The sequence below is a fragment of the Entelurus aequoreus genome, linkage group LG17 (genome assembly GCF_033978785.1).
Source record: "Entelurus aequoreus isolate RoL-2023_Sb linkage group LG17, RoL_Eaeq_v1.1, whole genome shotgun sequence".
In the NCBI taxonomy this organism is placed as follows: domain Eukaryota; kingdom Metazoa; phylum Chordata; class Actinopteri; order Syngnathiformes; family Syngnathidae; genus Entelurus; species Entelurus aequoreus.
The window spans coordinates 43396068-43411675 of record NC_084747.1 but is presented as its reverse complement, the minus strand read 5'-3'; the positions used below and the strand labels follow the sequence as shown (position 1 = coordinate 43411675).

The 15608-nt window shown below is 38.4% G+C and overlaps 1 protein-coding gene across 2 annotated transcripts in view; it reads left to right on the top strand.

Annotated features, from left to right (window-relative positions):
• ipo11 (importin 11) overlaps positions 1–15608 on the top strand; it is a 211524-nt gene that overhangs the window by 149368 nt on the left and 46548 nt on the right. For both annotated transcript variants that reach the window (XR_009821728.1, XM_062025729.1), the window contains exons 25-29: positions 74–169; positions 480–593; positions 1243–1364; positions 6374–6469; positions 8740–8824. Coding sequence is in view for 1 of the 2 variants with exons in the window: in XM_062025729.1 (XP_061881713.1) it covers positions 74–169; positions 480–593; positions 1243–1364; positions 6374–6469; positions 8740–8824 (513 nt within the window). In the remaining variant the exon portion in view is untranslated. The remainder of the gene's footprint in view (positions 1–73; positions 170–479; positions 594–1242; positions 1365–6373; positions 6470–8739; positions 8825–15608) is intronic.

Sequence of the window (15608 nt, the reverse complement as noted above, 5' to 3'; positions counted from 1 at the left end):
CTTTGCAATTTTCTCCCTGTAATTCTCCTTGCTTGCCATGTCCTTCAACTTCCGCCCCTCTGTGTTTCTGCAGGTGGTAGAAGTAGCTTTAAAGGTTAGCCCCATACTTGGTGCTCACATGTTCCAGCCCCTGCTGCCAGCTGTCCTCAGAGGTATAGTGAAAGGCGAGGTGAGTTTTGTGTGTGTTTGCATGTTTCCTTAGCTTCAGTTATTTACACACGGGTTAGATAATCGTTGTTTGCTTATTGCTAGCAGACATTCTAATAAATAACCTTTTTTTAAGTCACGTTTGTGTTGCCAATTACTATTTTTTTTTTTTTTTTAATAAACCCATTTATTGATCATTCAGCATAGTTAAAGGTTAGAGCAGGCCTACATACTGCTGTGTCAGTCCTCTGGTTTCTAATTAGCTGCTAGGTAATTAAAGAACATGTGCATGTATTTGTGTTCTATAATTGAGTGTGTTTGTCTTTGTACAGATATACCCTGTGGTGATGTCCACCTACTTAGGCATCATGGGCCGCATCCTGCTACAGAATTCCAGCTTCTTCTCATCGCTGCTCACTCAAATGGCCTCAGAGTGTGGCCAGGAGGTGAGATTCAGTGCCTGCCCTTCATTTCTGTCTCCTCAGCAGTCTCTTTGAATGCCTGTTAAAGACAGTGCCTCAAAGTGCCTGTGAAAAGTGAGTCATTCCATAAACCAAGCTCAAAGTGATGAGCCATGGAATTGCAAATGGTACCATTTTGGGGCCCTAAGTTAAAGCTCTTTTTCTTTTATTCTGAAACTTTGAAATTATTTTTGCCCCAACTATAGGGAGATCATTTTTTCACATAGAGTTTTTAGTTTGGCTTTTTTAAATTGAAGTAGATGCAAGGAAATATTAAGCAGTCCAAATAATCTCTTTGTTGTCACTCCACACTGCTTCTTTTATTTGTCAGCAGAGAAAATAAGGGAATGTCTTTTTTCACCCATCCACCCTGGACAAGTCGCCACCTCATCGCAGGGCCAAAACAGATAGACAGACAAGCATTCACACTCACATTCACACACTGGTTTAATGTTGCTCAATAGCCTATCCCCATGTGCATGTCTTTAGAGGTGGGAGGAAGCCAAAGTACCTGGAGAAATCCCACGCACCAAACACCAAAATGAATTTAGTAGTCCTCCGAGACCGTTGACTTGCATTCTTTTATATTTAACAAAGGCATTAAAACCTTGCTTCCCATCTCTTCATTCAACAGATTGACCAGCTTTTGTGCAATGTGATTGAGATGTGGGTGGACCGCATGGACAACATCACGCAGCCTGAAAGGAGGAAGCTGTCGTCTCTAGCCTTGCTTTCCCTTCTACCAGCTGACAACGGGTAGGAGACGTCTGTCAGTTATTCGGGTGAATTTGGGATTTTAAGAATGTCACCATGTCATAATAAAAAAAGATATTCATGTATTCATTTGTTGCAAGACTCTGGGGGCATGGCATCCATTGAAAGGTATCTACTTGGGCTCGGCACGGTTTTACCAGCTCTGACACATTTCCATAGACACCAGGCATCCCCATGTACTATGAGATACTATTTCTATCACAGGTTCATTCTAGTGGTTGGTTCATTGAAGGACTCCACAGTCTTCCACTTTGCTGTGGCAGTTCTTTTACTTCCTCTCAATTGAACAATTGTGGCCAGAAGTCACACACAGAGAAGTAATCCCAAAAGACCCTTGATCTCCTCCATTTGTGTCTCTAAGGTTATTTTTGTGTTTCCTCTGTACATTTTTAAGTAGTAAAACATACTCCAACCTTTGTAGAGCGTAAAAGCAGGATTGGAGCATTTGATAGTTTTTTGTTTTATTATTTTATTTGTAAAAAAAGAAATGTATATCTGTAAAACTTACTCCAAATATGATAGATTTGAGGGCATTTTCCTCATGTCGTACAGTTCTGAAGGAAACTTGTCTTCAAAATGTTTTTCGGCCCTTCACTACGTGTTGTGTATACGATAAGCTTTTCTTGTGATCATTCTGTTGCGCACACCGATGCACTTTTTTAATCAAGAAGGCTGATATTTCTGCAGTCTTGATTGTGTAATGTTAGATAGCCATGAAATCTTTTGTCAAGCCCCCGTGCTTACTTGACATTTCCAATCGGATATGACAGCCTTGGCTGGTTGGTTTCTGCATGAAAAATCAACTATCACACATACCATCACAGCTCAAATTGGAATGTGGTTTCCGTCTTCTTCCGAGTTTGCCATTATGTATGTAATTATTTCAATCCTTTCTTTTAGAGTGTTGTAAAAGTTGTCAAAAGGTTTCCAAAGTTTCCCCAATTTATGCTATTAATATCCTGTACCGCTAATTTGCTTCCAACAATCCAATGAACAGGGCAGGGGGGTGGATAAGGGCAGTATTTAGTAGTACAAATTAGCTGCAGCAGACCTGACGGGGGTTCGTTAAGGCTCCATGTTCTCTAAATGTGATTAAATGCTGGCTGGTAAGTGCGGCCACTGGCTGATTCATCAATTATTTTTCAAACATCCTGATCAGTTACTTGAATGTTAATTATCCGAGCTTTGATGTTGCAGAAACAAGATGTTCCCCTCGGAGACGTGTAAGGGGATAAGATAGAAGTTATTACAAACCCTGTTTCCATATGAGTTGGGAAATTGTGTTAGATGTAAATATAAAAGGAATACAATGATTTGCAAATCCTTTTCAACCCATATTCAATTGAATGCACTACAAAGACAAGATATTTGAAGTTCAAACTCATAAACTTTATTTTTTTTTGCAAATAATAATTAACTTAGAATTTCCAAAACCTGTACGTACCTTTCAGCATTAATGGCGCCTTCACAGATGTGTAAGTTACCCATGTCCTGGGCACTAATACACCCTCATACCATCACAGATGCTGGCTTTTGAACTTTGCGCCTATGGTTCTTTTCCTCTTTGGTCCGGAGGACACAACTTCCACAGTTTCCAAAAACAATTTGAAACGTGGACTCGTCAGACCACAGAACACTTTTCCACTCTGTATCAGTCCATCTTAGATGAGCTCAGGCCCAGCGAAGCCGACGGCGTTTCTGGGTGTTGTTGATAAACGGTTTTTGCCTTGCATAGGAGAGTTTGAACTTGCACTTACATATGTAGCGACCAACTGTAGTTACTGACAGTGGGTTTCTGAAGTGTTTCTGAACCCATGTGGTGATATCCTTTACACACTGATGTTGCTTGTTGATGCAGTACAGCCTGAGGGATCGAAGGTCACGGGCTTAGCTGCTTACGTGCAGTGATTTCTCCAGATTCTCTGAACCCTTTGACGATATTACGGACCGTAGATGGTGAAATCCCTAAATTCCTCGCAATAGCTGGTTGAGAAAGGTTTTTCTTAAACTGTCGAACAATTTGCTCACGCATTTGTTGACAAAGTGGTGACCCTCGCCCCATCCTTGTTTGTGAATGACTGAGCATTTCATGGAATCTACTTTTATACCCAATCATGGCACCCACCTGTTCCCAATTTGCCTGTTCACCTGTGGGATCAATCAATCAATGTTTATTTATATAGCCCTAAATCACAAGTGTCTCAAAGGGCTGTACAAGCCACAACGACATCCTCGGTACAGAGCCCACATACGGGCAAGGAAAAACTCACCCCAGTGGGACGTCGGTGAATGACTATGAGAAACCTTGGAGAGGACCGCATATGTGGGTAACCCCCCCCCTCTAGGGGGGGGGGGGGTTACCCACAAGTGTTGCTGGCATCAAATTCTAAAGTTAATGATTATTTGCAAAAAAAAAATGTTTATCAGTTTGAACATCAAATATGTTGTCTTTGTAGCATACTCAACTGAATATGGGTTGAAAATTATTTGCAAATCATTGTATTCCGTTTATATTGACATCTAACACAATTTCCCAACTCATATGGAAACAGGGTTTGTAGATTCTGAAACTACAAGTCAAATGTAGTTTGTTTTTTTGGAAGCCCGAGACACAGTTGTACTTCTTGGCTTTACCTGGCTGAATATTTGAGTGGTCTCAACATAACTGTTCTTTGTCAAATCTTCAGTCAACAATACCAACCAATAACTTGGACCACACTCATATTATGTTGTATCCCTGGATGTTATGTGCTCGCGCTTGGTCTCTGCACAATAATCATTGAGCCACCCTAAAGCTTTAACGCTTATATAAGTGACGCTCAATATGGGAATGTGTCATGCCATGCGGCCAATAAACATTTTGTCAAGCACTCTTGCATGCACCTCATTTCAAATGCTTAGTTATTTCACCATTAAAGCGCTGAGGCTATTTATAGAATCTGTCACATTGAATCCATCTCCATATTATATTACTTGACAGTGCAGTGCATTGATGTCTGCTTCCATTTCATAGGTAACCAAAAATCGAAAGGGACTTCAGTGCTCATGTAATGATATGCTAATGATACACTGCCGCTGTCAGTCATTTTTAAAAGTTACTTTATTGTTCAGTTTGTGATACGTTGTTTAAGAAGCGACCAGTAGAGCCTGCGAACAAAAAAGTAGATGGAAGAAACCCTTTTGCACTAATTGGGTTGTTTAGGCAAATTAATCCGCAAAATGGTCAGTATTAACTGCTTGAGTATTTTAAGTGTTTTAAGTCTCGTCTTAAGACCCACTTTTATTCTTTGGCTTTTACCACTATGTGAGTTGTGTGGTCTTCTGTCCTCTGTTGTCCTGTGTTTTTTTTAATACATTTTGATTTCTATTTACTGTTTAAATTGGTTTTACCCTTTAAAATCGTTTTTAATCATATATATTTTTATATTGGTGTTATATTTATTTATTTTTTGTTTTTATTCAGTCATTGGTGGAGCATAATGTTGTTTTTAATATTGTTTTTAACATGGCTGTGCAGCACTTTGGAAACATTCTTGTTGTTTAAATGTGCTATATAAATAAACTGGATTGGATTGGATTGAAAAAGGGAAAGCACTTGCAAGAACAAAACAAAAACTTAAAATGTGATTTGTCAGATCAGCAGGTAGAAGACAAAACTACATATTGTATGTTCTGATAAAACTGTTTATTTATAGATGTTTTTTTGGTCTACTTTAAAAAAAAAATTGTGTTTCAGTTTTTTACGTCAACACCACAAATAGGGCTGATTACATTGTAAAACTAAAACCGCAAAATACTAACCCTGTTTTAAGAACAGTAAGAAATAAACGTAAAGTATAGATGAATACATAAAAAAGCAAGAGGGAAAAAGGAACGATCTAAAAATGTAACTTTTAATAATGGAAATAACTCACAAATTGATGTTTGGCTTCGCTGGCTACAAATATGTTTTGTGGGTGTTAGTTTATAAAATGGCGACATTGCCAGTCTAGAGTGTATACCTGCCTTCCGCCCAAGTTCAATCCACCCGCGACATTGAGGGAGATAAATGGGTAGATAAACTGAGGATTTATCAAGAAGCTTTTCATTGTACTCCTATTTCCCCACTGTGTTTACGTTTTTTTGGCGATTTTCCTCTGTGTGCTGCGACGTGACCGGCTGGCTCTCTGTCGCCTTCGAAACGCTCAAGAAGAAAGTGGCGCACTTTGCTTTGCAGAACATAGACTTTCTTATCTCTGCCAAAGAGATTCTTTTCGCCAGGGTTTGTTTGTGTGTTTGCTAGCAACATAATTCAAACAGTTATGACTACATTTTGAGGAATTTTTCAGGAAATGTCCAAAAAAAAAGGAATTCTTCTCATCTACTACAAACACACTTTACTTTCTGTTCACGGAGTTCCACGCTTCCCACCTTGTCGGCTCTGCGCTGCACAGAGGATTTCTGGGAGATTTATTTTCAGACCCGGTCAACGCTAAAACGCCAGAAAAAAACTACACATGAAGTTTTTCTTTGATGCGTCACGGCATTATTGTGAAGACTTTGAAACCGCAATATTGCGGTGTCTACAATACCGTTACACCCATAGTTATTACAATATAAAGAGGCTTGCACATTTGTAAGGTTTTTTTTTCATTCAGGCTTGTACCTACTGTGTCTATATTTTGATTGTCCTCTGCCTTCTTTGATCTTTGCACTGCGATGCATTACGATGTTGGCTCAAGTGTGCACGTTGGAAATAGAAAGGTTTCTGTCAAATGCCAAAGGTAAAATGTTGAGGGTTGTACCTAAAAGAAAGCACTGCAGCACTGATAGATGGAATCGATTGACTTTTCTCTGGGCTGCCATGTGTTTTTTGACAGCCACTTAATCACTCGCAAGACTCAACAGACTGTGGCTCTCAATTACAAGCACCTATTTATGTCGCCCTACAAAATATGTGTCATCAGTGACCGTGACTTCTGTATAACCTGATGTTGTTTGTGTGTCATCAGTGTGATCCAAGAAAAGTTTTGCGGCATTATCAACATCTGTGTCGAGTCACTGCATGACGTGATGACAGAAGACCCTGAGACAAACACATTCAAAGAGTAAGTATGTATGTCTGTCTTTTCTAATAACTGTATTGATCCTATACATTACATATTGATCCATATTTACCCCAAAAAAATCTGGGCAAAAATGAAAAATACAGTTTGTCTAATAGCAGTCAGCCACGTAAGGGAGAGAGCTGTGTGTCTGATGCATGTTGTCTTGTATATTTATTATTTCTGAATGTGTGTTGCTAAGTATTTTGGTTGTGATGGATACTAAAACTAGGTTACATGATGGCACCGGCACAAACGTAAAGGATAGTATAGTAACCAGACGGGAAAAAAAGTATCTATCGGTGCTAAATGAATGCAGACTCAGCCACCTGCAAGAAGTGGTTTATGGTGATATTGTGCGAGTAATGCATTTTAAGTGGTGAAGCGTTTTGACAGAAGTACACTGAGTTTAATTATCTTTTTTTTTTACTTAATTACCAACCTTAACACGCCAACAGCTGTCCTTAGGTCCATTACAACACACACGTTTGCTGTGGCGCTTGCCACAGCAATACACAACACTTCCCTCATTATGTACTAATCACAGTCAGGGTCAGCAAGGTGCGTCCATGTACCCCGGAATTTTGAACGTCAACATAACAACATAGGCAAGTTGTTTTTGTATATTTTCTGTGTTCTGTATTGCCACTGACTTTGCTGTGATAATTAGGACAATTTGTTGTGGATTTTATTTCAAAAGTTTAAATTTGTTACTCAGTTATCATTTTATTTATATTATTTAAGTAGTCAAATTACCATTGTCTTCAACTTGCAGGTGCCATAATTAGGTATAAATACATTTTAAATAAAATGTATGTTTTCCATTTTTTAGTACTGGTTCAGGCAGCAGTTAAGCACCAGCACCAAAAGTTACTAGCACCAAGTACCGACTTGGTGCTAGTAAATGTAAACAATACACATCCCTAGTCTTTGGTCTATGTAGGTTCAAGGCTGAATGCAGCAACAGTACTCTTTAAATATACAGTATATTTCGGAAGATTTAGATGTAATAGCTGGCCTAAACGTTTAAATGTAGCCATTACATATTTAACCCAGCAGACAGTTTTTAATTTGGAATTTAAGTTGTATTACATAATCTGCTCAATCATATCCTTACTTTATTTATGTATATATGTTTAACTGCACAGCCTTTTATCTGATGACCAAAAATTCATCAAGCATATTTTCAATTGTGACCCAGACCAGAGTGCCGAACCACACCAGTGTGAATGCAGCCTTTGCGAAAAACATTGGCAAATTATGAATTAAATATATATAACGGTATTGAAGTCTCCCCCCACGTAAAAAAAATCATACACAAAGAATACAGGGTCAATACAGTAACACAAATGTATATAAAAAGGTTACTCAAGATGTAAGGATCAAAATGTCATTTTTTTTTTTTTAGACAAAATACGGTATCTATATGGCATTTACTCACATCCCTGTATTTTTTCATTCTTTTCATCTTGCCCACTCTCCAGTGATAAGAGAAAGGATAGCAGAGCACCGTGACTGATGGGCTCAGGGAGGTTGAGCCACATCGGTGGAGTATTTTGTAGTCAAATTTAAAAAATCGGTTTTAAGAGGAAAATGTACGATGCACATCCAGCTCAGTGTGAGGGTAGAAAACACCAGTTGCCCTTTTGTGAAACCGAATCTGCCACTTTGTACGTCTAGCTCATTTCTAACCTACAAGCAGGGTGCCCTTCTCTCCACTGTCAACATTGCTCTTTTCTAGCTCTAAATGTGCCAGGGCAAAGATAAACTCCAAACTTTGGCAGAAAGGTTGGTTTAAATTCTTTAGCTTTCTTCCTTTGCCTGTGAAATATTTGAGTTGTGCAGTATTCTTTATAAATGCAGTTAGCTGACACAGATGCAGTTTTGGGTTTAATAAACCACTCCAATGTATTTAGGAATTAGTTCCAATCTTGTCCTTTTTCCAGTTGCCATAAGTGTTTGCTGGCAGTGCCCACTGATATTTATTTAAATATGCATTGTAATGTTAGGACATTGTATTTGGATTTGCTTATGAAGAGCAATCGAATCAAAGGCAATATATGTGGAACTCTCCTCTATATGTTTGCTCATAATAGGGTTATAAAAACTCTTTTGTTTTCTCTTCACTTTGCAATTAACCAATATCAATAGCGAGCAGTATTCCTTTAGTGTGAATGTGTGTGCATACTAACTATTCTATAATTCTGTCCTGCTGTGCAAGTATAAGTATGGTTGTTAATAAGTAGTTTAATATTTTATCATTGTGTTTGCAGCTGCATGCTGATGAGCCACTTTGAAGAGCCCAAGCTGAGCGATGATGAGGAACCTCCGACTGAGCAGGACAAGAGGAAAAAACTGGTCAGTCAACAACACAAGTGTCGTCATACATACTTATTATAGAAAAAAATGGCTCGTATAGTAGATGCGTATGTAATTTTTTCGCTTAACCCCGAAAGAGACAAGCGGTAGAAAATGGATGGATGACTTAAAGGCCAACTGAAATTATTTTTTTTTATTTAAACGGGGATAGCAGATCCATTCTATGTGTCATACTTGATCATTTTGCGATATTGCCATATTTTTGCTGAAAGGATTTAGTATAGAATAACGACGATAAAGTTCGCAACTTTTGGTCGCTGATAAAAAAAAGCCTTGCCTATACCGGAAGTAGCGTGACGTCACAGGAGGTAGGATTCCTCACAATTCCTCGTTGTTTACAATGGAGCGAGAGAGATTCGGACCGAGAAAGCGACGATTACCCCATTAATTTGAGCGAGGATGAAAGATTCGTGGATGAGGCACGTTAGAGTGAAGGACTAGAGGCAGTGCAGGGTGTATCTTTTTTCGCTCTGACCGTAACTTAGGTACAAGGTTCCATTGGATTCCACACACTCTCCTTTTTCTATTGTGGATCACGGATTTGTATTTTAAACCACCTCGGAAAATATATCCTCTTGAAAATGAGAGTCGAGAACGCGAAATGGACATTCACAGTGACTTTTATCTCCACGACAATACATCGTTGACGCACTTTAGCTACGGAGCTCACATGATAGCATCGGTCTCAAATGCAGATAGAAACAAAATTTTAAAAAACCCTGACTGGAAGGATAGACAGAAGATCAACAATACTACACGGTTAATAATTTCCAGCTTGGCGAAGCTTAACAATTGAAGCTAACTAACTTAGCTACGTAGCTAACGTGATAGCATCAGTCTCAAATGCAGATAGAAACAAAAAACCCTGACTGGAAGGATAGACAGAAGATCAACATTACTATTAAACCATGAACATGTAAATACACGGTTAATAATTTCCAGCTTGGCGAAGCTTAACAATTGAAGCTAACTACGGAGCGGCGGCGGCGGCGGGCGTTGTAGCTTTCGACGACACCCCGGCCGCTATCAGAGTCGGCAAGAAACATATATTTCCCCAAAGTTACGTACGTGACATGCACATAACGACACGCACATACGGGCAAGCGATCAAATGTTTGGAAGCCAAAGCTGTACTCACAGTAGTGCGTCTTGTATCCAGCTAAAACACAACACAACCTCCTGATTGTGTTGCTGTAGTCCGCTGCTAATACACCGATCGCACCTACAACTTTCTTATTTGCAGTCTCCATTGTCCATTAAACAAATTGCAAAAGATTCACCAACACAGATGTCCAGAATACTGTGGAAATGTTCGATGAAAACAAAGAAGTTTGTATGGTGACACATTGGGTACGAATACTTCCGTTGCCGTCGTGACGTCACGCGCAAACGTCATCATATCGAAACGTTTTCAGCCGGAAGTTTGCCGGGAAATTTAAAATTGCACTTTATAAGTTAACCCGGCCGTATTGGCATGTGTTGCAATGTTAAGATTTCATCATTGATATATAAACTATCAGACTGCGTGGTCGGTAGTAGTGGGTTTCAGTAGGCCTTTAAACACCTATACTGAAACACTAATAAAAAGGGTAGGTGGACAAACCCATATATTATACAAATATTTCAAGCACTTATTTCTTACAATTGTGATGATTATTGCTCACAGATAATAAAAAACACAAAATGCAGTTTTTGAGAAAATTGAATTAGATAAGAGCAATTAAATTATATATTATTAAACAGAGATGCTAGTATTCTAAAAACTTTGTTTATTTCTATGAACTCAATACTTTTGCTTGGGTTACTGCATCAATTCAGCAAAGCATAGAAACGATGAGCCAGTGGCAGTTAGTGTAATAAATGAAAGCCCAGCGTGCTTTGATAGAGGCCAATCAAGCACAGCAACACCAAAGCATATCAATTAGTTTTTGTGGTTTACATTCCTTGTGGAGGGTGTACATACAGCAACTGTTTTCTGGACATCTGTCAAGTCAGCAGTCTTCCACATGATTGTGGAGCCTACTCACCCAGACTGAGAGACTGTTTAAAGACTCAAGAAACATTTGCAGGTGTTTTGAGTTAAAAAGCTGGCTGTGACACCATGACTATCCAACACTGAATTTGTGGTTTTCATTATCAATAGGCCATAATCATTAAATTTGCAAGAAATAGAAGCTTAAACTATTTATCTGTATTTGGAATTAATCTGATTTCCGAAGGTGAAACCATATGATAGCGACAAAAAATACTTAACTTTGTTTTTTTTGTTTTTTTTAAATGAACATATTCTGCTGACTTTACTTTAAAAATACAGAGGCAGCTGAGTTATTGAGCCACATCAATTAAGTCACTGCAAACATCCCTAATCACAACTTTTTTTTCTTAGTAAGATATATATAATTATTTTTAGTAGAATAACGGCTGCACGCCAACCTCAAAGAGAACAATTGACTTTTTGTTCTTAATACAACTATAATGTAAGGACTACGGAATTGTGTTGTTGCATATTTTGGCATATCCCAACACTGCTCTAAAGTAGCACACAGAAAAACTCCCTAGATACACACATTTAAAATATTCAGCTTTACAAACCGCTACAGTTTGCCCCATCATCACTTTTAAGTTTAGCTCCTGCAGGACGCAAAATGGGTCATGGTGGTAGCATGCTTTAAGTCGCCTAATGGGCTGTTGGGAGAGCACTGATAAGAAATGAACACAATTATGCTTTCAATATATGCGAGTATGCATGCCTGTAAGGGATTAGGCCTTATCCAGGCAACTTGTCGAAGTTCAACACCATCAGCTTGCATTGTTCATTTAAAATGCTGTTGTTTTAAAAATATGTACTTTCCTTCAGTTATATTCCAAGTTAATTTCATTTCTGTACGGTTGGAGAAGTACAACAATGTTTTGTTTATTTGTTCTGGTGCAGGTTCTTGTGTACAGTATGTGTGTTTCCTGAGCCCAGTGCACTTATCACCTCATCCCAGACCCTGACTTCTTGCTACAGGGAATAGAGGAAAAGCAAAATCGCACCTCGTTTCACTTGTTAATGCATACATTTGTGTGCTGGAGTCGGTCTGTCTGTGCGATACATTTTGAGAGAGAAAGTTTGTGAGGATAGAGCAGCCTTGTGACATTTTTGAAGACTGTTTGACTCCAGTTTGACTTTCTCCTGGCTGCACTGCCTTGCAAGTATTTTATGTGTTGAAGACCGTGTCTAATTGCTCCTAATTGGGAGAGGAGATGATGGTTGTATCACTTAGTAAAATCCCATTACATTGCTAAGATTGACTGACTTAGGCTTTGCCTTTCTGGGAAGTTCACATGGGCAGAACGATTGAACCAGTGCACACAAGGCAAAACAGCTCTTTTAGGCTGTTGCAGGGTTGTCCAAAGTGTGGAGTGCAGGTCATGTTCTGCACACTGCTTTTTTTGTATTGGCCCTCAGCATTGTCTAAAAGTAAACTCAATTCATTAAAGTATCCTTATTTCGCTAAATGTCTATGTAGCACAAAGTTAAAGGCCTACTGAAATGATTTTTTATTTATTTAAACGGGGATAGCAGATCCATTCTATGTGTCATACTTGATCATTTCGCGATATTGCCATATTTTTGCTGAAAGGATTTAGTATAGAACAACGACGATAAAGTTTGCAACTTTTGGTCGCTGATAAAAAAAAAAGCCTTTCCTATACCGGAAGTAGCGTGACGTCACAGGAGGTAGGATTCCTCACAATTCCCCGTTGTTTACAATGGAGCGAGAGAGATTTGGACCGAGAAAGCGACGATTACCCCATTAATTTGAGCGAGGATGAAAGATTCGTGGATGAGGAACGTTAGAGTGAAGAACGAGAGGCAGTGCAGGGTGTATCTTTTTTCGCTCTGACCGTAATTTAGGTGCAAGGTCTCATTGGATTCCACACACTCTCCTTTTTCTATTGTGGATCACGGATTTGTATTTTAAACCACCTCGGATACTATATCCTCTTGAAAATGAGAGTCGAGAACGAGAAATGGACATTCACAGTGACTTTTATCTCCACGACAATACATCAGCGAAGCTCTTTAGCTACTGAGCTAACGTGATAGCATCTGGCTCCAATGCAGATAGAAACAAAATAAATAAATCCCTGACTGGAAGGATAGACAGAAGATCAACAATACTATTAAACCATGGACATGTAACTACACGGTTAATAATTCTCAGCCTGGCAAAGCTTAACAATGCTGTTGCTAACGACGCTGAAGCTGACTTAGCAACCGGACCTCACAGAGCTATGATAAAAACATTAGCGCTCCACCTACGCCAGCCAGCCCTCATCTGCTCATCAACACCCGTGCTCACCTGCGTTCCAGCGATCGACGGCGCGACAAAGGACTTCACCCGATCACAGATGCGTTGGCGGCTAGCGCGTCTGCTATCCAAGTAAGTAGTCCTTGTTGTGTTGCTACAGCCAGCCGCTAATACACCGATCCCACCTACAACTTTCTTCTTTGCAATCTCCATTGTTCATTAAACAAATTGCAAAAGTTTCACCAACACAGATGTCCAGAATACTGTGGAATTGTTCGATGAAAACAGAGCAGTTTGTATGGTGACACATTGGGTACGAATACTTCCGTTGCCGTCGTGACGTCATGCGCATACGCATCATCCAAAGACGTTTCCAACCGGAAGTTTAGCGGGAAATTTAAAATTGCACTTTATAAGTTAACCCGGCCGTATTGGCATGTGTTGCAATGTTAAGATTTCATCATTGATATATAAACTATCAGACTGCGTGGTCGGTAGTAGTGGGTTTCAGTCGGCCTTTAAGAGAGCTCAGTAGGGATAGCCAATTTTCATGAAAGTATTTGATCTCCATGGCTGAGTAATATCTTTCAATGCCGATTACAAACGCAGTTTGGCTCTGGCTGACACTGTATTTATTATGTGTCCCAACTCTGAGGCTGACAATCTTGCAACTAATTGTGCCTCCATAGAGTGAGGGGAGCCACTGCCTTTTTTCTTTTTTTCAATTTTCTTTAAAAAAATTTTTTTTCTGTTTTTGTAAATGTTTACAAATTCAAGGAATAAATGGAGGACTATGAGGGTAAAAACTAAAGGATTTAAATTAGAGATCGACCAATTGTCAGCCGGGTGTTGAAGTAAACACTTAACAACGTTTTCTGGGGGGGGGGGGGATTTTTGTTGTTCACTTTTCCCTTCAGTATTATTCTTATTTTGGAAACAATTTCCAATGTTTCCCATATATTCATTTACTTGTGGCAGCTGCCACAAGTCAAACTACTAACACTTTTTTTTTTTCTTAAGATTTTGCGATACATTAAGTACCAATGATTGTCACACACACACACACACGAGGTGTGCGAAATTATTCTCTGCATTTGACCCATCACCCTTGATCACCCCCAAGTAACACTTTACCTTCCAGGTGAAGTATGTGCTTCCATCTCAGTCATGTTTCACAAAACATCGACTACGCTGTTTGTTTTAAAATTAAGAGTTTGATGTTTGTTTAACAGTTTTCCATTGATGGTCAAGCTGCAGGAGCAAGAGACTCATTGAGGAGTACAAAGTTAGCGGTTAGCATTTGTTTCTACAGTTTGATGAATGTATGTCTCTGTAGAAATACACTTTCTGTTTTATGTCAATATTGTTGCGTAAAAATCTCCTTTGATAAGCGTTTGTTCGTGTTCGCCCTGCTAATTTAAGTTAGCCTGTCAATGAGCTGGTCCATTGTACGTTAGCATTAAGCTGGCAGCATTAGAACCAATCTTAATCCTGTATAATTATATTGCTCTTTTCAGTTCATACCAAACACTATTGTTGATATAAAAAGATTTCTACAAGTACATGCACTTTCCTTTGTGTGCTTGGTTTTACTTAAGTGTAGACACTATCAATGAACAACTTCAAGTTGATTTTTCATCTCTGATTTAAAAGAGTTTCCCCAAACTAAATTCCTACATTCAAGGAGGGCAGAATACTATATGTTGATAAACTGGGAGGTACAATGTGCAGCCTGTTTTACATTGTAAGCACATACATACAGTATATACACTAAGGCTGAAGCTAACGATTATTTTTCTATCGATTAATCTATAGATTATTTTTTTTCGGTTAATCTATAGATTATTTTTCCGATTAATCTATAGATTATTTTTCCTTTTACCGATAATTTTTTTATTCAAAATGAAGATGAAAAAATAAATGTAGGCCAGTTTTTTCAAAAGGCATGGCTTTTATTTACAAAAAAAAGAAGTATGGCCACTCAGTCAACATTGACAACAACATGACTAAATATTCTGTAACAATGTAAACATTTAAAACTTTTAACCTTTAACAAAATTAAAAGTAGCTTATTTACAATGTGCAGCCTGTTTTACATTGTAAGCACATACATACAGTATATACACTAAGGCTGAAGCTAACGATTATTTTTCTATCGATTAATCTATAGATTATTTTTTTCGATTAATCGGTTAATCTATAGATTTTTCCGATTAATCTATAGATTATTTTTCCTTTTACCGATAATTTTTTTATTCAAAATGAAGATGAAAAAATAAATGTAGGCCAGTTTTTTCAAAAGGCATGGCTTTTATTTACAAAAAAAAGAAGTATGGCCACTCAGTCAACATTGACAACAACATGACTAAATATTCTGTAACAATGTAAACATTTAAAACTTTTAACCTTTAACAAAATTAAAAGTAGCTTATTTACAATGTGCAGCCTGTTTTACATTGTAAGCA